Source organism: Myiozetetes cayanensis, unplaced genomic scaffold, assembly GCF_022539395.1.
Source record: "Myiozetetes cayanensis isolate MyiCay16 unplaced genomic scaffold, myiCay2020 scf5-8, whole genome shotgun sequence".
In the NCBI taxonomy this organism is placed as follows: domain Eukaryota; kingdom Metazoa; phylum Chordata; class Aves; order Passeriformes; family Tyrannidae; genus Myiozetetes; species Myiozetetes cayanensis.
Window position 1 is genome coordinate 115,143,878 of NW_026087742.1, and position 25,787 is coordinate 115,169,664.

Here is a 25,787-nt window from a genome sequence, read left to right on the forward strand (position 1 = left end):
GCATCTGTTCAGAGCAAAGAGTCCTTTCCCTGCTCCAGCGTGGGGTTCCCCTCATGGGAGACAGCTCTCCATGAACTTCTCCTGCTCGATTCCTTCCACAGGATCAGTCCTTAAGGCATCCATCCAGCGTGGGTCCCTTCCATGGGGTCAGTCCTTCAGGAACTGCTCCCCTGTGTATCCCCCGTGGGGTCACCAGTCCTGCCACCAAACCTGCTCCAGCGTGGGCTCCTCTCTGCACGGACCCACAGGTCCTGCCAGGCCCCTGCTGCAGGCTGGGCTTCCCCCAGGCTCACGGCCTCCTTTGGACATCCCCCTGCTCCAGGGGGCTCCTCCGGGGGCTGCATGATCAACATATCTACTGGCAAAAGATTTAATAACAGAAAAACTATACTGTAAGAAAAAAACCCTTTTTTGCAGCTTTGTCAGTGGTTCTTCATGTTTTAAACTTCTTTTTTCCTTTGGGTTATTTTGCAAACATTTAATCTCAAATCAGCAACAGAAGTTGAAAAGCAACAGTTGGGTTCAAAGAATCAGTGTGGTACTGCGGGTTCACACGCTTCAGACGTGTGTACACACGTGTGTAAAAGCATCACTTCTTTGTGGGGCTGCATTACATCACACAGGCAGTGAAATCAGATTTCCTCCTCTTTTCATGGACTCCACATGCATCCTTTATAAGGAATCTGTTCCAAGTCCCGTGAGTGACAGAAGACAGATTAATTGTGGTTCCAGATGTTTTCTTTGCACTGCAGTTTTCCAGCTTCTTACACTGGTTTGAAGTGCCAGTGTTTGCTGTTTGAGCCATCCATAGGGAGAGACTTTTCACAAGCGCCTGGAGTGACAGGACAAGGGGAAATGGCTTCAAAGTGATGAAAAGCAGGGTTAGATGGGATATTGGGAAGAAATTCTTCCCTGGAGGGTGGGCAGGCCCTGGCACAGGTTGCCCAGAGAAGCTGTGGCTGCCCTGGATCCCTGGAAGTGTCCAAGACCAGGTTGGATGGGGCTTGGAGCAACCTGGACTAGTAGAAGGTGTCCCTGCCCATGGCAAGGGGTGCAATGAGATGATCTTTTATGTCCCTTCTAACCCAAACCTTCTGTGATTCTGTGATTCCACTCTGGGCTCTAGAAGAGAAATGACCACACTGGCATTTATTTCCCTGGTTTTCAGACAAACAAGGTCACTCGGGGAAGCATCCCCTTCCAGATTACTGTTTTATCACAGGAAGAGTGGATCCAGTTTTTTCCCGACACCTCCCCAAGTGAAAACTTTGCCCAGGCATCCCCTGGCTGATACAGCCCTAGCTGTCACCCCTTATTCTGCTGTCCATGGGGGGACCGGGGGTGGCCCTTTGTGACACGGGCGCCTTCCAGGGCCCTTTGTGACGCGGCCATGGGGGTGCCCGGAGACCTTTGTGACATCCCAGCCCCTGCCCTGCCCACGGGTGTTGGAGGGACAACAGAGCCCTGGGGTGCCCACAACCAGGAGAGCCCCTCTGCAAGGAGGCAGCAGCTGCCTGGAACCCTCTGCACCAGAGGAGAACGGAGATGGATGAGGACAAAGGGAACCCCAACTCCCAGCCCCCCAGCCCCTTGCCCAGCTGGCTGGAAGACGAGTCACTCGGTGAGCAGTGGTTGGGGGCAGTGGGCGAGTCAGGCCTCCCACTGTCAGAGATGGAGGAGGGGTCCTTTGGCCACGGCGATGCCGACTGGAATGACGACACCGATCGAGACCTTTCCCAATTCGGAGATGTTACCGAATGGGAAGAAGAGGAGACAGAAGTTGAGACAGAAGACGAGACACTCTATGAAGAACTCTACCAATGGGAAGAAGTGGGAGTTCAAGAATGTTCCCAACAGGGAGCCGGGAGACCCCAAGAACTCTACACACTTGAAGAAGACATGAGAGTCCAAGAACTTTCCCAGTGGTGTGAGGGGAGACAGCCAGAGCTGTACCAACGGGAAGAAAGTGTGAGACGCCAGGAGCTGCACGAATGGGAAGAAGGTGGTGTGAGATACCACGAGCTGACCCAATGGGAAGAACATGTGACAATCCGAGAGCTGCCCCAAAGGGAACAAGAAGAGACATATGAAGACCTGTCCCAGTGGGAAGATCTGGCAGTTCAAGAACTTTCCCAATGGGAAGATCTGGGAGTCCAAGAACTGTCCCAGCAGGAAGGTCCGAGATCCCATGACCTGCCTCAGCAGGAAGAAGATGTGGGAGTCCATGGACTGTACCAATGGGAAGACAAGAGAGATCCAGAGCTCTCCCAGATGGAAGACAAGACAGACAAGGAGCAAGTCCAGGAAGAAGAGTACAGTGCCCAAGAGCTGCCCCCAAGGGAAGACAGAAGTGACAAAAAGCTGTCTCAGGGGGCAGCTGACGTGGGTCCCAGCATTTGGGACAAACCCTTGAGCCCAGTGAGCACTGCGGACCCCCAGGCTGTTGCCCAGGAGGGGCCCAGCTCTCCCAGCAGCGTGGGCACACAGGTGGCAGCAGAGGCAGCCCGTGAGCTGCCCAGCCCAGCTCCTGCCCCGCTGAGTCCCACGGAGGCCGAGCCGGCAGCTGCTGCCCCGGCCGGAGCTGCTGAGGAGGAGAAGCCCCAGGGGCCTCTCACTCCTGAGGAACCAAAGGCAGAAGGTTCTGCAGCCTCTGGGGAGCTGGTGCCATCAGCAGGGACACAGAGCCCAGTCCCTGCCCCACAGAGCCCCTCAGAGGGCAGCCAGGCCCTGCTGGACATGCCTGAGTTCCTGGACATGCCCGAGCTCATCACCGCTGACATCCTGAGCGAGGCTGAGCTTGAGATCCAGGAATCTGAGCAGAAGTTCGAGGAACAAGGAGACCAGGAACAAAGCACAGATGCAGAAGTGCAAGAAAATGCAGGAGGGACAGAGAGTCCGGTCCCTTCCCCACACAGCCCCTCAGAGGGGAGCCAGGCCATACTGGACACAGAGCAGGACATCACTACTGAGATCCTGAGCGGGACTGAGCCTGTGATCCAGGGATCTGAGCAGCAGCTGATGGAACAGGGAGACCAAGAAGAAAGCACAGCTGCAGAAATGCAAGAAATAGCAGGAGGGACTGAGAGCCCAGTCCCTGCTCCACAGAGCCCCTCACAGGGCAGCCAGGCCATGGACATGCCCGAATTCCTGGACATGACTGAATTAATCACCACTGAGACCCTGAGTGAGACTGAGCTTGAGATTCAGGGATCTGAGCAGCAGCTGATGGAACAGGGAGACCTGGAACAAAGCACAGCTGCAGAAATTCAAGAAACAGCAGAGGGGACAGAGAGTCCAGTCCCTGCCCCACAGAGCCCCTCAGAGGGCAGCCAGGCCCTGCTGGACATGGCCGAGCTCATCACTAATGAGATCCTGAGGAAGGCTGAGCTTGAGATCCAGGGATCTGAGCAGCAGCTGATGGAACAGGGAAACTTGGAAAAAAGCAAAGCTGCAGAAATACAGGAAACAGCAGGAGGGACACAGAGCCCGGTCCCTGCCCCACAGAGCCCCTCAGAGGGCAGCCAGGCCCTGCTGGACATACCTGAGATCATCACCACTGAGATCCTGAGCGAGACTGAGCCTGTGATCCAGGGATCTGAGCAGCAGCTGATGGAACAGGGAGACCAAGAAGAAAGCACAGCTGTAGAAATGCAAGAAACAGCAGCAGGTACAGAGAGCCCACTCCCTGCTCCACAGAGCCCCTCAGAGAGCAGCCAGGCCCTGCTGGACATGGCCGAGCTCATCACCACTGAGATCCTGAGGAAGGCTGAGCTTGAGATCCAGGGATCCAGCCAGGAGCTGGAGGAACAGGGAGACCTGAAACAAAGCACAGCTACAGACTTGGAAACAGTTCCAGCAGAAGAAAGCAGAGAGAGCCTGGTGTCTGCCCCACACAGCCCCTGCTCCACTGCCAGCCCCTTGGCTTCCAGCCTGGAAGTCCTGGTGGCCAGTGAGCAGCAGGAGGACACAGAGGGGAGGTCAGTGCTGTCACTGCTGTCACTGCAAGAGACTGAGGAGGGGACCTTGGCTGGAGAGGAGAAAGAGTGGAAATCATGCACTGACCAAGGGGAAGAGGTCAGAGAGCCAGAGCTGTCCCAGTGGGAAGAGGACATCCCCTCCAATCTCTCTGATGAGGCCCTGGGCCCAGGGAAGCAGGAGGACCCCCAGCCTGTTGCCCAGGAGGGGCCAAGCTCTCCCAGCAGCGTGGGCACACAGGTGGCAGCAGAGGCAGCCCGTGAGCTGCCCAGCCCAGCTCCTGCCCCGCTGAGTCCCACGGAGGCCGAGCCGGCAGCTGCTGCCCCGGCTGGAGCTGCTGAGGAGGAGGAGCCCCAGGGGCCTCTCGTTCCTGAGGAGCCCAAGGCAGAAGGTTCTGCAGCCTCTGGGGAGCTGGTGCCATCAGCAGGGACACAGAGCCCGGTCCCTGCCCCACAGAGCCCCTCAGAGGGCAGCCAGGCCCTGCTGGACACAGACCAGTCCAGCAGCAGTGAATTCCTGAGCAAGGCTAAGCTGAAGATCCAGGGATCCGGCCGCGAGCAGGCGGAACAGGGAGACCTGGAACAAAGCACGGACACAGAAACAGGAACAGCAGTTACAGCAGATGGGGAAGGGAGCCCGGTCCCTGCCCCACAGAGTCCCTGCAGCCCCCTCAGCTCCTCAGCTCCCAGCCTGGAAGACCAGGCTGTCAGGGAGCAGCAGGAGGAGGCAGAGAGGGGGTCATTCCTGTCAGGGCAAGACACCGAGGAGGGGGCCATAGAGGGCCAAGACTGGAAATACCACCTTGACCAAGAGATTTCCCAGTGGGAACACGAGGGAGACCAAGAGCTGTCCCCAGAAGAAACGAAAACCTCCCAAGAAGTGTCCCAAGGGGAAGAGCGCAGGGAGCAGGAGCTGTCCCCTGGAGCAGGCAAGAGCTTCCAGGAACTGTCCGACTGGGACAAATACAGCGAGGAAGAGGAGCCCCAAGGAGAAGGGAAGAGCTACCAGGAAGTGTCTGACTGGGAAGAAAACATCAAGCAAGAGCAGTCCCAGGGAGAAAAGAGAAGCTACCCAGAAGTGTCTGACTGGGAAGAACACAGCGAGGAGAAACTGCCCCACGAAGGAGTGAAGAGCTACCAAGAGGTGTCCGACTGGGAAGAAAACCTGGAACAAGAGCAGTCCCAGGGAGAATCCAAGAGATGCCAAGATGTATCCGACTGGGAAGACTCCAGTGAGGAAGAGCTGTCCCACGGAGGAGCCAAGAGCTACCAGGAAGTGTCGGACTGGGAAGAAAACCTGGAGCAAGAGCAGCGGCAAGGACAGGTGAGAAGCTTCCAAGAAGTGTCCGACTGGGAAGAATTCCTTGAGGAAGAGCAGTCCCCAGCAGAAGTGAAGAGCTACCAGGAAGTGTCCGACTGGGAAGAAAACCTGAAGCAGGAGCAGTCCCAAGAAGTGAAGAAGTGTGAAGAACTGGCTGACTGGGAAGAGCTGCCTGACAGCACAGAAGAGCTGTCCCATGGAGAAGAGAAGATCTCCCAGGGACCATCCAAGTGGGAAGAATCCAGCGAGGAAGAGCAGTCCCCAGGGAGTAGCAGTGGCTACCCAGAACTGACCGAGTCGGAAGAATCCAGCATGGAAGGGCAGTTCCAAAGGAAATTCAGTGCCTACCAAGAACTCCTGTCCGACTGGGAAGACTCCATTGCCCAAGAGCTGTCTGAAGACGAAGACTCCCTCGGCCAAGAGTTTTCTGACTGGGGAGACTACATCCCCTCCATGGTGTCCCGCTGGGAAGACAACAGCGACAGGGAGCTGGCACTGCTGGACTGGGAACACACGACCGTCCACAGCTTGGAGGTCAAGCCCTTGCGGCCGGAGGAGGACGAGTGGGAAGAACTGAGCGTCCTGGAGCTGTCGCAGGGAGAAGGCACGGAACACAGGCTGGCAATCCTTGCGGCAGAGGGGCTCCCGGTGCCCGTCCCTCGCGAGGCGTGGGCTGAGCGCTGGGCGCCTGCCCCATGCCCAGCGGGGCCGGTCTGTGCCTCCCCTGCCCAGCTGGAGGCCCAGGCCCCCCGAGGGGCTGCAGCTCCTCCTGCTTCGCACAAGCAGGTGGCACAGGCAGGGACATGGAGCCAGGGCCCTGCCCCAGAGAGCCCCTGCTGCCCCCCCAGCCCCTCCCCTGCCCAGCTGGAGGCCCAGGTCCCCCGAGGGGCTGCAACTCCTCCTGCCTCGGACAAGCAGGTGGCAGAGGCGGGGGCACAGACCCAGGGCCCCAGGAAACGTCCCTGTCGTTTCAGGCGGGTGCTCGGGGCTCTGCGCCGGCTCTTCCGCTCCTGCACATGGGGACAGCCTGAGGATTAGGTCCCGCTCCAGCGCCGGGCCGGGCCCACACACCTCTGCAATCCTTCCACAGACAGTGACTCCACCACCGACTTGTGACATTTACTGCCAATCTTGACGACTCCTGCAGGGAATGAGCAAAGACAGGATCTGCTGCTCCCACAACCTCCCTGCAGGACTGCCACAGCCACAACTATTCCAAAACAAACCCAACACGGCTATAGGACATTCACTCGGTTAATTCATTTAGCTCTTTAAGTAGGGAATTCAGTTAATAATTATTACAATAGGTTTTTATAATATTTAGGAAGACTTTTTGATAGACTATGAAGATAGACTTGGCTAAGGTAGATAAGACTGTATTTACATATTAGCATAAGGATCATATTTATAGGACAGATAGATAGGTTCTTGCAGTTGCACTAGGAGAATTAGAGAAGACATAAGATTAGGAAGATTCCTATAGCTCCCCCTCAGTATCCAGTATCTCCATCTAGCTGTTTAGTTCTCATTTCTAGTTCAATAAAGTCTGCATTCAATAAAATCCAAGTGTTGTCAGCAAATGGTCTCATTTACACCTTAAGTTGGGCAGAGGCATCTCTCCCTAATGGGATCAGAACACATGGGCAGGGACACCTTCCATGATCCCAGGTTCTCCAAGCCCCATCCAACCTGACCTTGGACACTTCCAGGGATCCAGGGGCAGCCACAGCTTCTCTGGGCAACCTGGGCCAGGGCCTGCCCACCCTCCCAGCCAGGAATGAGTTCTTCCTAAAAATCTCCAAGAGTTCCCTCCCTGGGGCCAGGCTGGAGTGGGTTCCTCAGCAGCACTGCCTGCCTGGAACAGCCTTGTGCCAGATGGGAGGGGTTCCCCTGATCCATCCCCCCTAAGGCAGCAGGGGGGCTGTGTTGTTCCTCACAGATACCTGTGGGATTGTCACGGTTTTGGTTGCTGGGGAAAGGAGCAGACCAGCAAGGGGTCCTTGGACAGCCTGTCGATGTAAGGTTAAGCCAGCTCTAAAGTAGCATGCTATGCTAGCCCAATGAAGGACACAGGAGACAGCAGTGTTAACAAAAGAGCAGCAAGGAGCTGATCCAAAGCTGATCTGTGTTTATTAAAAATGGAGGGCTATTTAAGGGAGAAGGTAGGGAAGATACTGGAAGGTGGGTGAAGCATGCAAATCCACTAACACAGATTGGGTAGAGGTAAATGCATATGCAATAAAGGGGTTGAACTCTTGATGACATAACTGGGGAAGAACTGGATTGGTGAATATCTAACATCATCTCAACCAATGAACAGTTATTTCCATGCCAGGAGGCACAGATCTCAACAACAAGGCAGGGGTAAAAATGGAAGATAGAAAATCCTCCATTCTCATCTCCTCCTATGAAACACAGTTCATTTCACATCTCAGTTGTTGGTTCAGGTAACATCTCTTCTCCTGCCACAAAGCGCTCTTTCCAATCTTCCTAAGATGTATCCTCATCTTCTTGGTCATCCTCAACATGGGATCAGCTGCAGAGCTCTCAGACAGGATGTCCTAAAGGAAGCTGCCCTGGGAAAGCCAGCACGCTGCAGCTCAACCAGCAAAAAGAATCCCAGAATCAGGGACTTGGGAAAAGAGCTCCAAGATCATCAAGTCCAACCTGGGACCTCCCCGAGGCGGTTCCCTGAATCTCTGTACCAAGGAATTGTTCATCCATGTGTTTTAGGAACCTCCCAGACCAGTCTGACCATCTGTCCCAGTTAACCCTGCCCAGTTGACTTCCCCCGCAAGGACATGGGCAGTGTATTTGGGGATGTTCCTGGGATATTCCTTAAAGAACAATTCATCCATGTCATCAACCTGCCAAGAGCAGCCTGTGGACACACAGCTGCTTCATTTGTTTGTCCCTCAGTCCTTACCCAGAGGGTCTCAGGTGCCATTGCCAAGTGCAGCTCCGGACATTCCAGCCCCTCCGTCATCACATCCAGCGCTCACAACAGTGTCCTGTGCACCCACACACTGCCCAGGGTACCGAGGAGTCTGCAGGGTGGGATCTGTGAGCAGCTGCTGGAAGCTTCCCCGTGCTTACCCCTGTCAGTGTTTAGGAAGAAACGACACGAGACCTGCAGGGTTCTGACAGGGTTGCAGATCCTGGGCAGATCTGCCTTTATTCAAATTGGCTGCCTTTTATAGGGCAGGCTGAGGAGGGTTCTAGAAAAAGGGGGTGGGTATGTATAACTAGGAATAGGGAGGCAGGGTCAACATGAATATGTGACAGGGATGTAGGTACATGACCAGGAGGTAAGTTGGAAGGGATATGATTGGGTAGGGCACATATGTCACAGTAAGTTGTGCAATAGGAGAGTAGTAAACAATCCAAAGGAGAAAACCTCACAGCAACACAGGGGAATATGTCCTTAAACAAAGGCACCAAGGTTCCCCGAGCCCAGGGAACGTCCCTGTGTGTCCCCTCCTGCCAGCAATGAGCCCGTGGAGTCGGGGCACACACGTGCTGCCTGTATTCCAATGTGCTGTGCGTGCAGGGTCACAGCCAGGGCACTGTCACCTCCATCCCCCTGGGAAATAAGGCGGCAGAGGAGCAGGGAGCAGCCCCGAGTGGGTGCAGAGAGCACAGGCTCTCCCGGAGCCCCTGGCAAACACCAGAGCTCCACAGTACACTTTGGACAATGTTCCAAGGCTCCCCCGAGTGCTGTGCGTGCCCCGTGCCCGGCCCAGCCAGGGCCCCTTGGCGGGTGCCCCGGGGATGGGGTGCTGGGCTGGCAGCACCGGCTGCGGGCAGTGCCTTTCCTGCCACTTGTTCAGCGACCGCTTTATTTGCTTGGAACACTCGAGAGAGAGAAGCAGTGCCGGGAGGGAGAGACTGATTTGCCCTGTGCTCTCTGCCGGCACTTTACGCTGGAAGGACATTCCCCAGCGGAGCAGCCCCTGCCCGGGCTCCGGGCACAGCAGGGGCTGCAAGGCCACGAGTGCCGGGGCTGCCCCGGGCCGGGTCCGGGCGGTCCCGCTGTCCATGGGGGGCCGGGGGTGGCCCTTTGTGACACGGGCGCCTTCCAGGGCCCTTTGTGACGCGGCCATGGGGGTGCCCGGAGACCTTTGTGACATCCCAGCCCCTGCCCTGCCCAGGTGTTGGAGGGGCAACAGAACCCTGGGGTGCCCACAACCAGGAGAGCCCCTCTGCAAGAAGGAATCAACTCCATGGATCCCTCTGCAGCAGAGAACAAGACAGATGGATAGGAAGAGGAGGAACTGTAACTCCCAGGCCCCCAATCCCTTGCCCAGTTGGCTGCGGAATGACACACCCAGGAGGGAACTGTCCCGATGGGAAGAAGATGTGACACTCCAACAAGTCTATCAATGGGAAGAAGAAGTGAGAGTCCCAGAACCTTCCCAACAGAGAGCCAGGAGACCCCAAGATCTCTACAAATTTGAAGAAGACTTGAGAGTTCGAGGACTTTCCCTGTGGCGTCATGGGAGACACCCACAGCTGTACCGATGGGAAGAAAGTGTGAGACGCCAGGAGCTGCACGAATGGGAAGAAGGTGGTGTGAGATACCATGAGCTGACCCAATGGGAAGAACGTGTGACAGTCCAAGAGCTGCCCAGCCCAGCTCCTGCCCCGCTGAGTCCCACGGAGGCCGAGCCGGCAGCTGCTGCCCCGGCCGGAGCTGCTGAGGAGGAGGAGCCCCAGGGGCCTCTCGCTCCTGAGGAACCAAAGGCAGAAGGTTCTGCAGCCTCTGGGGAGCTGGTGCCATCAGCAGGGACACAGAGCCCGGTCCCTGCCCCACAGAGCCCCTCAGAGGGCAGCCAGGCCCTGCTGGACACAGAGCAGCAAATCCCCACTGAGATCCTGAGCGAGGCTGAGGTTGAGATCCAGGGATCTGAGCAGCAGCTGGAGGAACAGGGAGACGAGGAAGAAAGCACAGGTGCAGAAATGATAATGACAGGTACCGCAGAAAGGACAGAGAGCCTGGACTCTCTCCCACACAGCCCCTGCTGCCACTTCTCCCCTACGCTCATCTATATGGAAGGCAAGGCCCTCAGTGGGCAGCAGGTGGCAGGAGAAGGGGGGGCAGTCCTGGCAGTTCAGGAGACCAAGGAGGGGCGTTTGCCGAGGATGAGAACAACTGGAAATTCTACGATGAGATGGAGCTTTGCAGGGAGCAGGATGAGGAAGACGGCAAGAGCTACCAATGGGAAGACAGCATCAGCGAAGAGCTTTCCCAAGAGGAAGACGAAGACTGCATTGGTCAAGAATTATCTGAAGGGGAAGTTAAAAGACACTCAGAGCAGTCCCAGTGTGGACATGGCAGTGACAGGGAGCTCGCACTGGAGAACTGGGAACGCGTGACTGCCCACAACACCCAGGTCAAGCCCTTGCACCAGAAGGAGGATGAGTGGGAAGAACTGAGCGTCCTGGAGCTGTCGCAGGGAGAAGGCACGGAACACAGGCTGGCAATCCTTGAGGCAGAGGGGCTCCCGGTGCCCGTCCCTCACGAGGCGTGGGCTGAGCATCCGGCAGGGCCGGTCTGTGCCTCCCCTGCCCAGCTGGAGGCCCAGGCCCCCCGAGGGGCTGCAGCTCCTCCTGCCTTGGACAAACAGGTGGCACAGGCAGGGTCACAGACCCAGGGCCCTGCCCCAGAGAGCCCCTGCTGCCCCCCCAGCCCTTCCCCTGCCCAGCTGGAGGCCCAGGACCCCCGAGGGGCTGCAGCTCCTCCTGCCTCGCACAAGCAGGTGGCAGAGGCGGGGACACAGACCCAGGGCCCCAGGAATAGTCCCTGTCGTTTCAGGTGGGCGCTCGGGGCTCTGCACCAGCTGTTCCGCTCCTGCACACGGGCACAGCCTGAGGATTAGACCCCGCTCCAGCGCCGGGCCAGCCCGGAGGGGTGAGGCTGGCCCAGAGCCTACCCCGAGGGCACCACGCAGGGCGGCTTCACGTGGACACATTCCTACAGGATGACCAGTCTCTGGATGCTCGGGATCGCTCCAAGTGGATCTCACCAAGACCAAACAGTTCCCGACGCGGCAGCGCCAAACCAGCACCAGTGCCACCTTCCCCCCAGCCCCACCAGAATCACCCCGAAACCCCATCCCTAAGGGCCACATCCAGGAGCCCTCTCCAGCACTTCCAGAGACAGCGACTCCACCACCAACCTGTGACACTCATTCCAGTTCCTGACTCCTCCTGCTGGGAATGAGCAAAGATGGAAACTATCGCTCCCAGAACCTCCCTGCAAGACTGCCACATCCACAGCTATTCCAAACCAAATGGATGGGTTTTGAATAAATTATTGAATTGAATTTTGAATAAATTGTTATTATTGAATAAATAATAGTTGTAACAATATTTTTAAAAACAAAAAATTGAAAATAAAATATGATTAAAAAACTAAATCATTGAGTGTTGTAGTAATTATTAATATATACTCCAACATATAGATAATGAGACAATCTATTACAATTAGTTATAATAATTAAATATTGCCTTATAGTCCTTAAAATGTTAGCACAGTTGCAATGCATTTGCCCAGGAAATTACAAAGAAAATAAAGACAGAACACTGCTTGAATTACTTAAGAATTTGTATATTTTCTACTTAAATTTGTAAGGCATAAGAAAAGAGTGTACAGATTTCATTTTTGATCTATTCTAGATATTTATGCATTTGAAAACTCCAGTACCAGTCAGTGATCTGTGATGAGGGACTGCTCAGCTCCCAAACCCCCCCGCAGGAGAGTTCCCAGTTGAGGGTGGCAGGGCAGGTGTGTCCGTCCTCTCTAAAGGCAAACTAAACCTGACTGACAGATGATTGGGATCCAAACAAACACATCTGCCCCAGGACTGTGTAGCCTGGCCAGCAAAGCCTCCACAGGCACACTCTGACCCTGATTATTGCCTTTAAGTCAAGCTTTGTTAGGAAGCAAGCGCGGGTTTGACGTGGGCAAGCAGCAGTGATTAGTCCTTCAGAGTCTTTTTGTGGCTGTAGGAGCTTTAAAGGCCCTTTTTAGCTGTTTTCACATGGTTTTTTGTCCACAAAAATCCATTGGAAGGAAAGTTTTAGGTGACCCTTTGACTAAAGTGTTGCACCCTCTGCCCCTGTGTCCTTGCCGAGGGCCTGCTCAGCAGGAGGCAGCTGTAGGTGTCACTTTCTGGAGTCCACAGATCTTCTAGAATCAGAGTGGTTTGGGTTGGGAGGGACTTTAAAGCTCCTCTGGTTTCCTCTGACTGTCTTCTGCTCTCTCTCTCTGACACCTCTTTTCTGTCTGTGTCTCTGCCTCACATTTGTGAGGCAATTCAATAAAATTCAATAAAACCCCTATTGTTAAATAAACTCCCTATGTTGTCACCACATCTGCATCCTAATTCAGGCAGAAGCACAGAATATTCTAAGTTGGAAGGACCCACAAGGATCATCAGCCCAACTCTTCAGTGAATGGCCCATGCAGGGGTTGAACTCATTACCTTGGCATTATTAACACCACGTTCTAACCAGCTGGGCTCATCTCAGGGCAGGGGCATCTCTCCCTGATGGGATCGGAACACACGGGCAGGGACACCTTCCACCAGCCCAGGTTGTTCCAAGCCCCGTCCAACCCGGCCTTGGACACTTCCAGGGATCCAGGGGCAGCCACAGCTTCTCTGGGCAACCTGGGCCAGGGAATGAGTTCTTCCTAAAAATCTCCAAGAGTTCCCTCCCTGGGGCCAGGCTGGAGGGGGTTCCTCAGCAGCACTGCCTGCCTGGAACAGCCTTGTGCCAGATGGGAGGGGTTCCCCTGATCCATCCCCCCTAGGGCAGTAGGGGGGCTGTGTTGTTCCTCACAGATACCTGTGGGATCAGCTGCAAAGCTCTCAGACAGGATGTCCTAAAGGAAGCTGCCCTGGGAAAGCCAGCACGCTGCAGCTGAGCCAGCAAAAAGAATCCCAGGATCACTGAGGTTGGAAAAGCCCTCCCAGCCCATGGATCCCCCTGTCCCCATCCCCACCTTGTCCCCCAGCCCAGAGCACTGAGTGCCACGGCCAGGCCTGCCTTGGACACCTCCAGGGCTGGGCACTCCAAACCTCCCTGGGCAGCCCCTGCCAAGGCCTGACCACCCTTGCCAGCAACAAATTCCTCCTCCTGGCCAACCTGAGCCTCCCCTGGCACAGCTGGAGGCCGTTCCCTCTCCTCCTGTCCCTGTTCCCTGGGAGCAGAGCCTGACCCCTCCCCGGCTCCCCCCTCCTGGCAGGGAATACAGAGGGATTGTTCCTTTCTTACACCCTCTGCCCCTCTTTGCTTTCCAAACTCAGATAAGAGCCATGGAAGGATGACAACAAAATCCCTCATCAGTGTCTGAGGATGGATGTTCACCCACATCTTCTGTCTATGGTGACAACTAAGTCTGTCCCTCCTCCTCCCTCATCAAATATCTAAGAGCAGACATTCCACAGGCCAGAGTTCCTCTCTTTGGGAGCACCAGGGGGGAAGTTTGATGGGTGCTGCAGCCCTGAGAGAGGAGAAGGCAGGAATTCTTTATTTATTTTCCGTGCCAAAGGAAGGGAGCCATGCCAGATGAAAAGGAGTTGTTCCAGGTCGACCTGCCCTGCAGGTCTCTGGCACAGAGGAGAAACTTTGGGGACACCAGGTGTGGTCCCACTGCAGGTTGGCCTCTCTCCTGGCTTAGTCAGGTGCTGCTGGAGCAAAGAGAAACCTTTCCTTAACTGTGGAGTGTGGCAACATCTGCGGGACAGAGAGCAGGGGCAGCAACACCCCCAGGTGAAAAAGTGGCACAGACAGGGCTGTTCCTGCCCCAAATTCAGCCCTTTAGTCTGTGGGTTTGCTCTCACTCTGTGACCTACACTGCTTCCCGAAATTCAGCAGATCTTTTAATATTGATGGATGCCTTCCCCTTGGAGTGGACAAGAGACACTCGTGTGTGCAAGACACACAGATGTACACACAGAGAACTGAAGAAGGAGCAAACAATGCAATACAATCATTATAAAAAGGATTGGCCAACAGCAGAACATAAAATCACCCCGCAGAACATCTGCTGGCTTTTGCTTTCCCCAGCTTGGCTGGGGCCCGTCCCAGAAGCAAGGAACAGAGAGAGGCATCTTCTGGTTACTTCATTCTCTTGGCCACGTCCAGATAGGCATATTCGATCTCTTGATCAGCAGGGCAAGTGTTTGTGAATTCATCTCTCGCGTATGCGTTGTTCAAGTATCGGGAAATCCCTGTCATTTCAGGGGGGAAATCAAAATTGCGGTATTTTTTCGCAACGACCTTTTGTTAAAAGGAAAAAAAAAAAAAAAGGAAACCAGAAAACATTATTACACACGTGATCTGTAAAAAAAAAACCAAACCAAAAAACAAACCACAAACAAACAAACACCCCCAAACCTACTCTTTGTGCCCGTTCTTAACTTACAGTGTGTGAATCTGTTGATGGTGAAGGGGAAAGGGAAAGGAAAAGGAAAGACATAAAAAGCAGGGAAGTTGTGGGTTGAAGAAAACTGGTGAACAAGCAAACTCCATGGTTTTATTTGGTGTGTATATATATATTTTTAGAGCTAAGCAAAGCCATGTGGACCAGTAAAACACACCTGGGAGAGATACAGCTTAAACCAGCAAACTTAAACCAGGATGGAGAGAACAACCTTACAGGAATAAACTGGCCCACACCTGGAGGAACAACTTGATTGGAAATCCTAAATTTCCAGTGATGAGGGAAAACAACCCCTGGCCCCTCCCTAATCCCTGCCTGTGGGCAGCAAGGCTGGTGTGACAGTGTGACACTCCTGCTCCACGTGCACCTGAGCTGAGGTGACTGTCCCTGTGCTGACCCCGGGCTTTGCTGGGCCTGAGCTCTGTGTGGGCGTGGGAAAGGGCTGCTCCCTGCAATAGGATCAGCCAGGGCACGTCTGGGCAAAGTTTTCACTTGGGGAGGTGTCAGGAAGCAACTGGATCCACTCTTCCTGTGACAGAACAGTAGTCTGGAAGGGAAAGCTTCCCCGAGTGACCTTGTTTGTCTGAAAACCAGGGAAATAAATGCCAGTGTGGTCATTTCTCTTCTAGAGCCCAGAGTAGAATCACAGAATCACAGAAGATTTGGGTTGGAAGGGACGTTAAAGATCATCCCATTCCACCCCCTGCCATGGGCAGGGACACCTTCCACCAGCCCAGGGTGCTCCAAGCCCCGTCCAACCTGGCCTTGGACACTTCCAGGGATCCAGGGGCAGCCACAGTTTCTCTGGGCAACTTGGGCCAGGGCCTCCCCACCTTCACAGGGAAGACTTTCTTCCCAATACCCCATCTAACCCTGCTTTTTGTCACTTTGAAGCCATTTCCCCTTGTCCTGTCACTCCAGGCCCTTGTGAAAAGTCCCAGGGATGGGCTGTGCCAACACCAGTCCCAGGTCACCAGGACTCTTTGGAGTGTGTGGACGCTCCACAACCCTACAAGAAGAGGTTGGGAGCCTTGGCTGGAGGCAGTGGGTGGTGGGCACCCTGTCAGCCTGACTGGTACATGTGGGGATGCTCAGCCAAGCCAGAGTTTGGGATTGACCACGAGAGAGACGGCGATTGGAATGGACAATATAACAAAACCTTCCTGCACATGGCCGTGGTCATGTGCACTTTGCATATGAAATGCAAGCGAGAACATTTCTCTGCAGCCCTGAATCCCACACTCATTTCATCCTTGTGAGCAGCTCAGTTACTGCAGGCAGAGCCCAGACAGGAAAATAGGGATTCCAGATCCAGAGTCATCTGTGAGGAAAGGCCTCAGTGTCCCTGCACGGCTACTGGGTGGCCTTGGAATAGGGAAGGGATCCCTCTGCCTTCCAGAAAAGGACTGAAGCCACTGTGCAGGGAGCTAAAAAGGCAAATGCAAACCTTGATTATGTGGAGCTTTGGTAGGAGGTTGCAATCGGCTAAAGTGAGCTCATCTCCATCCAGGAATTTCCGGCTGGAAACAGTGATCTCCTCCGTGCTGTAAGCATCGATTTCATCAGGCAGGGGGCTATTTAAATAGTTGTCCAGCTTCCTCAGGGCTTTCAGCAGGGACTTTTCCAAATCTGGGTTAAGACAATAAAAAGGATCATTCAAGCCTGTACCAAGGGCTCTGTGACACCGGGCGGGACGGCTCCTCCCGCATCCTGTCTCCTGGCAGCGGCCCAGCTCACAGACAGCTGGCTGTGCCAACGCCTGCAGTCCCTTTATCCTCAGCTTAACACTTAATGCTGGGATCAGAGCCCTGAGGAGCTCGGGGGGGGGCAGTTCTGAGAAAAGCCAGCGCAGAGTTACCAGGAATGGCTCCTCCAAGCCCGCCTGGGGCAGGGTTTGGTTCTGCCTCCCCACTGGCTCCTGCCTCGGGAGCCACGGGAAGGACGTCACCCCTGGGAATGGTGACAGGAAGCCACCAGGGTGGTTCAAAACCAGCCCAGGGAACAGGCCTGAGAGCTGGAGCACAGAGAGAGAATCCCAGAATGGTTTGGGTTGGAAAGGACCTTAGAAGTTCGTCCCGTTCCAACCCCCTGCCGTGGGCAGGGACACCTTGCACTAGACCTTGGTGCTCCAGCTTGGCCTTGAACACTTCCAGGGATGGGGAAGTGACACCAACCTGTGCCAGGGCCTCACACCCCTCCCAGGGAAGAATTTCTCCTTGATATCCAATCTAACCCTGCTCTCCTTCAGCTTAAGGCCACATGTGGTGGTCGTGAGGGTCCTGCTTTAGAGATGTGGGGCTGGAATCCTGCTTTTTAATGGGAATGGAGCAAGAAGGGAAGGTCTCAGTTCCAGGGGGCTGTACTTTTGGCAAAACTGTGGGGAGCTGAAGGAATGAGGGGAGGCTGGAATCAGTGCTCCCATGGTTACAGCTCCACCTGCTTTATCCAACTCTGGGAATCCTCAGTTAAGGCACAGATTTCCACAGCCTCTGGAAAATCACTGTCTGGCCTGAGCTGGGAGTGGGACACCTCCAGCACAGTGTCCTGGAAGTGCCCAGCTCTGGTTTCCCTCTGCCAGGGCTCAGGACAGGACTGCAGCACTTACTTTCATTTGCATCTTTTCTGGGGTTCTTTATAAACGCAGAAAACTTTGCAAACACGTCATTTCCTGCAGAGTTCAACTCGGGGTGCTTGGGGGCAAGTTTGGGATACCTGAGGGGTTAAACCAGACAAAGTTGTATTATTGGCCTTTACTTTCAGCTCCACGAATTAACACACATTTATTTACACTGTGGGGTGACCATATAAGGCCACACAGCACTCAAAGGAACCACCCTAAATTAAAAATCCCTTGCCCTTTGCTTCAGGGAATCCCAGAACCATCAAGGCTGGGAGAGCCCTCCAGGATCATCCAGTCCCACCCCAGCACCATCACAATCAGCCCTAATCCATGTCCCCAAGGGCCACATCCAGACACCTCTGGGACACTCCCAGACACAGGGACTCCACCACCTCCCTGGGACACTTCTTGCAAGGCCTGACCACTCCTGCAGGGAGAAATTGTTTCTGATCTCTGCTCTGACCCTGCCCCGGGGCAATTTAAGGCTGTTTCCCTTTGTCCTTTCCCTTGGGACATGGCAGACACCCTGGGGACACCCCAGGGACACCCCAGGGACACCCCAGGGACACCCCTGGCTTCAGCTCTGTTCCACACCAGCCAAAGTTTCCCCTCTCCCTGTCACCCGGAGCAGCCCCCTCGAGCCTCCCACACACACATGAAACTCCCTGAGGGCCTGACCCCCCAAAACTGAGGGGGTTTGGTCATAGACCCCCCTGGAGGGCTCTGAGGGGTCTGGGGACACGGTACCGGGGTGGCACCAGCTTCTCTTCCAAGAATTCCTCGATCTTGTTGACGTTGGTTTTCACTTCGCCGTCGAAGGTCATGAAGGGGGGGTTGGTGCCTGGTGCCAGGTTCTGCAGGTCTGCAGGTTTTCTGGGGGGGAAGGGAAGGAGTCAGTCCCACCAGGAGCCACAACTGCAACTTATACACTGAAGTGCCATGAACTAACATGTAAAATCACAGAATGACAGGATGGTTTGGGCTGTAAAGGACCTGAAAGCTCATCCAGTGCCACCCCCTGCCATGGGCAGGGACACATTCCACTAGCCCAGGTTGCTCCAAGCCCCATCCAACCTGGCCTTGGACACTTCCAGGGACCAAGAGGCAGCCACAGCTTCTCTGGAAATTCTATTCCAGTCCCTCCCCACCCTCCCAGCCAGGAATTCCTTCCCAATATCCCATCTGACTCTGCCCTCCTTCAGCTCGAGGCCGTTTCCCCTTGTCCCATGTAAAAAGTCCCTCTTTTTATAACCCCCTTTAGGCACTGGAGGGGCCTCTCAGGTCTCCCCAGAGCCTTCCCTCCCACAAGCTGAACACCCCCAGCTCTCCCAGCCTGGCAGAACAGAGTGACCCTTTGAAATCCCCCCGTTTTGGAGGAGCTGTTGTGAAAAGTTCAAACCCTGAAGTCAACCTTCGAGTCCCATCCTCACCTCTTCAAATCCACGGTGGTGACGTTGAATATGACCCCCTTCAGCCACAGGATCATGAAGAGACGCTGCGAGAACGGGCAGTTCCCGATGCTCTCCCCGTCACTGCCAGCCTGCAATTGGAGAAATAAAGCATTATGTGTATGAGGATAACAAATGCTGATAGCAGGGAAGCAGAAAACCCAGATCTGTGAGCACATCGAGCACGTTCCTCACCTCTGTTAACACCTATTATCATGCAAATTGTTTTTCTGTCCTTCTCCAGACATGCACAGAGATAGGATGAACGACCCTGTCCTCTGGGACATCTTGTTTTCCATTCAAATGCAGGCTGGATGTGCCACAAGTTGGAAAACAGAAGGGAGATCACAGCAGCCCTTCCAGAGGAAACGTTTCTCTGCGTGAACATAAACCTACCCACGTCACTGCAGGGAATTAAATCGGTTCAGGATCACGGGGAAATGAAGATTTACCAGCCTAAATGGAAGGTCTAAAAGCACTGCAACAGAAGAAATCAATTCATTAGGAATTTCATCCTAAAGGACTGTGGGAGCCCTGGAGAAGGAGGGAAGGAGGAGGAGCAGCTCCCTGTACCTGTGGCCACAGAAGTGTCCCTCTCCTGTACTTTGTGTTGGATTTTATTGAAGGGTTTGTTTAAAGGGTTTGTTAAAATGAGGCAAAGTCTTGTGGAGTTGCTGCTCCCTAAGTGAGGCTTCACTTGCTGGAAGAGATCAGGGTCTAATTTTTAAGCCCTTCACACAATTCCCCTAAAACCCAGCTTTAAAATTTAGCTTAAATGCAAGGGGTAGAAGTATAAACCCCCTCAAGTGTATCATTTATTCAGTTTAAAGGTTAATCCATTAAGGTTTGCAGCCCTTATAACCCAACAAGGCACATGAATGAAACCAGCCCTGCCTGTCATTTCACCTCCCTCAATGCTATCAAAGGAACCTCAAATACACCAAAAATTCCCCAGTGAACAAACATTGAGCTGTTCAGGGCTCACCTTCACGAAGAGCTCGATGGCTGGAAACAAGTGCCTGTGCTGGAGCAGGAAGGAGCTCGAGGGATGCATGGAAGGGACTTGATAAACCTTCTGGTTCTCCCTAGAAATCTGCAGGAATCTCCTGGGACAACTCCCCGTGCCTTCTGCCTCTGGCACTGCAACAACCACTGTTTTTTTCTTGGGAGGGAGAACCAGAACTGCCTTAAGCATTGCTAGGGGTTAAGAACATTTAGAAATGCTGGGTTAGAAAGAGAAAAGGCTTGTTTCTGTTGGAAAAGCCTTGTTTTGTAGGTGGCAAACGTCAGAGCTGGTCAAAAGCTGCCATTGTATTTTAACTCCCACTCAGAGCAGGGCCCTGCAGGGCTGTGCAGCTTCTGCAGCCCCAGGAGACACAGAACTGCTGTTCACACAGAGCACCAGCATGGTTTGGGTGGGAAGGGACCTGAAAGATCATCCCATTCCAACCCCTGCCATGGGCAGGGACACCTTCCACCAGCACAGAGTGCTCCAACCTGGCCTTGGACACTTCCAGGGATCCAGGGGCAGCCACAGCTTCTCTGGGCAACCTGTGCCAGGGCCTGCCCACCCTCACAGCCAGCAATTCCTTTCCAATATTCCATCTAACCCTGCCCTCAAATTACATTCCCAGTGATGTCAAGGGCTGTCAGGGGAGATCTGCTGATACCAGCACAGGGGCACCTCAGGAGAGAGAGCTCACTCTGATCCCAGAATCATCAAGTTGGAAGAACCCTTCAATATTCACTCCCACCATCCCCCAGCACCACCACAATCCCCCCTAATCCACGTCCCCAAGGGCCACATCCAGACACCTCTGGGACACTCCCAGACACAGGGACTCCACCACCTCCCTGGGACACTTCTTGCAAGGCCTGACCACTCCTGCAGGGAGAAATTGTTTCTGATCTCTGAACCCCCCCCTCCAAATTTCTTGTTTCAGCCACATTAGAACATTATATTTAAGAAATAAAATATCTTTTTTATCTATTCAATATGTTAATATTCTACATTGACTGTATAAAAACTATTTTAAAAATCCAAAATCACTCTTCTTTTAGGCAAAATTACCGCTTTTAGGAAGGCAATAAAAATATATTTACAAGTAATTTTGCTTCAGGGAAGCCAAATAGAGTGCACTAAAAAACATCTGATATTCTGTGCTTGTCACTGGGGTCAGATCACATCCAACCCAAAGCTTTTCTGCCGGGAAGAGATGGATCAGCTGGAATTTTCTGCCTTGTTTTCCTTCTGGGGCACAAACACCCCAGCACTGAATTTCACGGAGCTCTTTCGATGCCACCTGCTGGGCTGAAAAGGCTGAAATTGTAATTCCAGGCTCCATTTTCAAGATAAAGCAGCTTGTAATTTAAAATACATTTTCGTGGAGAAAGTACAGCTTTTGCCACTTGTTATTCCAATGCTTTTAAACAATCAGCCCCCCACTAATGCCCAACACCTAAACCAGATGTTTCCAGCTGCTGTTCATTTTCTCAGCCAAAAAAAAAAAAAAAAAAAAAATAATGTTTAAAACGTGGCTGGTGATTCCTGCCTGAAAATTGTATTTTTGATGCTTGCTGGGACATCCCCAAAAGTGAAGTTCAGTGGAAATAGCAACTGGACTCTCCCTCAGGTAAAAAAAAAAAAAATCTAATTTTCCCACCATTTTTCTCTTTTTAAAAGCAAAATAAGCACCTTGGTATTGAAAGTGGGGCATAGGGATTTTTGCTTTATGAAGGAATGCATCTTAATTTATGTTTTGAAATATTAACACCCTTGGACACTGTTCCAGGGCCTCAGAGAACACCAGACATAGTTAAAGGATTACAATTGGAACAGGCAAGTTCAGGAACACACTTTTTGTCCTAAACTCTCGTGAAGGTTTCAGGTTAAGCCCAGAGTTCTGCTGAAATGGTTTCTTTCTCTTTTTTAAGGGGCTCAGGCAAAAAAAAAAAATATGAAGGGGAAGGAGGGAGAAAAAACCTGAACTATTTTCTCTAAGGAATTAAGAGTGGTTTTACTTTCACCATCAAAGAATCCCAGAATGGTTTGGGTTGGGAGGGGAATTAAGGATCATCCTGTTCCAACCCCCTGCCCTGGGCAGGGACACCTTCCACTTGCTCCAACCTGGCCTTGGACACTTCAAGGGATCCAGGGGCAGCCACAGCTTCTCTGGGAATTCCATTCCAGTCCCCCACCACCCTATATCCCAATATCCCATCTAACCCTGCCCTCGGGCAGTTTGAAGCCATTCCCCCTTGTCCTGTCCCTACAGCCCTTGGAAATAGTCTCTCTCCATCTTTCCTGGAGCTCCTTCAGGCCATGCAAGGCCACAGTCAGGTCATCCCAAAGCTTCCCTTGTCCAGCTGAACAATCCCAGCTGTGCCAGCCTTTCCTCCCAGCAGAGCTGCTCCAGCCCTGGAAATCCTGGGCATCCTGAGGACCAGAGCAGAAATGACAGCCCAGAGCACCAGCTGATTTCCATCTCCATGATCCACCAGTGGAGGTGTCCCTTGGGAAGAAGGGAGTGCTAAAAAAGGGCAGGGGCCCAGATTAGCCAAGGGCACAAAACCTGGAGAGGGAGCAGGGAGGGAACCTGGAGAACCAACCCCCAAGTGCAGTTTTTGTGCCCTTGGCCTGACCTTGACCTGCTGCAGCCCCAGGGCAGGGCCTGGGTTTGTTCCACAAACATGACCTGCCCTTCCAGGGCCAGGGATGTCACGGGTCACAGGAGAGACAGGAACACACAGTCCCACTGCACAGACCCCAGTGGGATTGGGGATGTTCATCCTGGGGGAGAGGAGAGTCCAGGGAGACCTGAGAGCCCCTGCCAGGACCTAAAGGGGCTCCAGGAGAGCTGGAGAGGGACTGGGGACAAGGGATGGAGGGACAGGACACAGGGAATGGCTTCCCACTGCCAGAGGGCAGGGACAGATGGGATATTGGGAAGGAATTGCTGGCTGGGAGGGTGGGCAGGCCCTGGCACAGGTTGCCCAGAGAAGCTGTGGCTGCCCCTGGATCCCTGGAAGTGTCCCAGGCCAGGTTGGACGGGGCTTGGAGCACCCTGGGCTGGTGGAAGGTGTCCCTGCCCATGGCAGGGGGGTGGAATGGGATGATCCTTAAGGTCCCTTCCCACCCAAACCATTCTGGGATTAACCCAAAAGCACATCCAGAGCACCAGGGCAGCTGGAAAGGTTCAAATCCCTCCCTGAGCTGGTTTTCCCATTCCCTGCCTCCCCCTCCCAAAAATAAACTCACGCTCTGGCCCAGGAAGGAGCCTCGGAGGTCCTGGCTGGCATTTCAGCAGGACATGAGGACAATTCCAGTCGGAAAAATGCTGGGGAATTATCTCCTGATCACAACCAGCCCTACCCAGGGGGCAGGAACAGCAGCAGCACCACCAGGGAACAGGCTGGACACCCCACAGACTGATAACTGGGAATGCTGGGATAGGGGAAACGTGATAAAAAGGATCACAGTGGAGTCAGGCAGAGAAAAAGAAAACTGGGAAAGAGGTGGGGAGGGAGAGAGAGTCCCATTCCTTGAGGATTCATCATCCTGCCCATCTCACCCACCCACCCACCTACTGGGCAACCTGTGCCAGTGCCTTCCACCCCTCCCAGGGAAGAGGGAAAGCCAAGCTTTATTTTTCCCTCGTGGAGAGAGGGAAAGAGAAGTCGGGAGCAGCATCCAGGCCCTGTAAATGAGGTACTGAACAAATTACAGAAGCAAAACACTGCTCCCGACTGAAAACCCAAACATGTAAACAGGAAACACACCTACAGACCATCAGCAGTGGTCTGTACAATCAAAATTCCATGCCATTGGAATTTCTGAAGTCTTTTTTTGGTCGAAGATTAAGCCTTTAGGCCAAAGCTGGGCATGAAAGGAGTGCCAAGGGGAAGGGAAGGAAAGGAAAGGAGGAGGTGAAGGGGATAAAAGGAATTAAGTTTTCACCTGCCAGGCTTCACCTGAGCACAGGACACCTCTAAGCTGGTTGTTGTGGGATCAGGGATTAGGGGTATTAGGCTAAAGGTTGAGTTTACCTACAGGGAGGGTGTTAATTGAGACAATTTAGGGCTCTCCTCGCACTGAATGTGAGTCCAGGCTGAGTTCCTGCCCGCAGGAAAAAGGGATCTCTTGTTCCCTCACATTTTGAACACGTTGGGAAGTCGGTGCCTCCCAGCCTGGCCACGGATCAGCATTTCCTAACAGCCAGTAATTCCATTTCTCAGGCCTTTCCCGTTCTGTCAGGCTTCTGAAATTCAAATTTTCTTGTTTGAAAATCAACTCGCTGTGATTGTTTTGTCCCGTTGGGTTTCGTAATTCCTGCAGCCGATCAAACTCTGGGCTGGAAATTGTTCTTGGAATGCTCCTGGTGCTCAGGAGTGCCCAGGGATTGACAGTGGGTTGGGTATTTATGGGATGTCTCCCCCATCTGACCCTGGTTTTGTGTGCCCACAGATCCGAAGGGTCACGTCCAGCTGGAAATTCCAATCCTCCCCGGATAACAGAGAGGAAAATAAAGCTGGAGCTGCAAATTCGGGGAATCATGGAATGCTTGGGCATGGAAGAGACCCTAAGGATCATCACAGTAAGCCATTAAAAGCTTTTGATGCACAGGAAGAAATTCTCCTTCCTTCAGGAGCAACCTCGTGGCAAGAAATTTTTGCCCTTTGTCCAATTAATTTATAAATAACGAGAAACGAAAAGCCCCAAACTCAGCCCTGTTAATGAAATATCCATTAAATATCCACCTAAATTTGATTTTGGTATCACAGCCTGCCCAGTATTTCTGCTGAGCTGAGGAGTTCCTGTACCTGCCCTTCCAGTTCTGACCCAGATTATAAATAAATGAGTTATTAAATGACAGTTCTGTGAACAAAACACAGCAGAGTGCAGGGGAAAATTAAAATGTGAGATGTCTTGCAACACATCTATAGAGGCTGTGGTTTTTACTAATATTCACCTTATTTACATTAAAGATTAAATTTGTGTGCAAAGGCACTCTTAAAAAAAAGAGAAAAATAAACAAATTTGGGGATTTTAGGGCATTTCTGTTGCCTCGTGGGTATTTCCAGCCACAGGTGCTCTTATAAATAAATAAAAATCCCTAAACTCCACTGAAATTACCAAGGAAAAATAAAAAATACAGGTTTATTTTCTCAAACAGATCTCCCTGTGGATAAAGCCACTCCAGTAGACCCAGGATTTAGCAGGACATGGGGCTGGGCAGGGCAAGGAAAATTAAATGTGAAAACAGAGAGGGGAAAATGTGAAAAATAAAGAGGGAAATGTGAAAAGTAAAGAGGGAAATGTGAAAAATAACGAGGGAAATGTGAAAAATAAAGAGGGAAATGTAAAAAAAAAAGGAGGAAAATGGAAAAAATAAAGAGGGAAATGGAAAAAATAAAGAGGGAAATGTAAAAAATAAAGAAGGAAATGTGAAAAGTAAAGAGGGAAATGTGAAAAATAAGGAGGGAAATGTGAAAAATAAAGAAGGAAATGTGAAAAATAAGGAGGGAAATGTAAAAAATTTAAGAGGGAAATGGAAAAAATTAAGAGGGAAATGGAAAAAATAAAGAGGGAAATGTAAAAAATTTAAGAGGGAAATGGAAAAAATAAAGAGGGAAGTGGAAAAAGAGGGAAATGTGAAAAATAAAGAGGGAAATGTAAAAAATAAAGAGGGAAATGGAAAAATAAAGAGGGAAATGTGAAAAGTAAAGAGGGAAATGTGAAAAGTAAAGAGGGAAATGTGAAAAATAAAGAAGGAAATGTAAAAAATAAAGAGGGAAATGTGAAAAATAAGGAGGGAAATGTAAAAAATTTAAGAGGGAAATGGAAAAAATAAAGAGGGAAATGTAAAAATAAAGAGGGGCATTAACTTGTGGATTGAAAGAGTGAGAAACTTCAGCTTTATCTGAGCAGGGTTTAACTTGATCTTGCCCAGTTTAGGACCATTCCTAACACAGG

At 52.5% G+C, this 25,787-nt stretch overlaps 1 protein-coding gene across 1 annotated transcript; it reads left to right on the forward strand.

The window, feature by feature from the left end:
- Nucleotides 1-1,545: 1,545 nt before the first annotated feature.
- Nucleotides 1,546-6,531, forward strand: LOC126648766 (neurofilament heavy polypeptide-like). The gene is made up of 3 exons (XM_050332206.1): nucleotides 1,546-2,638; nucleotides 2,714-3,865; nucleotides 4,403-6,531. Exons 1-3 carry the CDS (start codon nucleotides 1,546-1,548, stop codon nucleotides 6,331-6,333), a joined length of 4,176 nt encoding a protein of 1,391 aa, XP_050188163.1. The 3' UTR covers nucleotides 6,334-6,531.
- The last annotated feature ends 19,256 nt before the right edge of the window (nucleotides 6,532-25,787 follow it).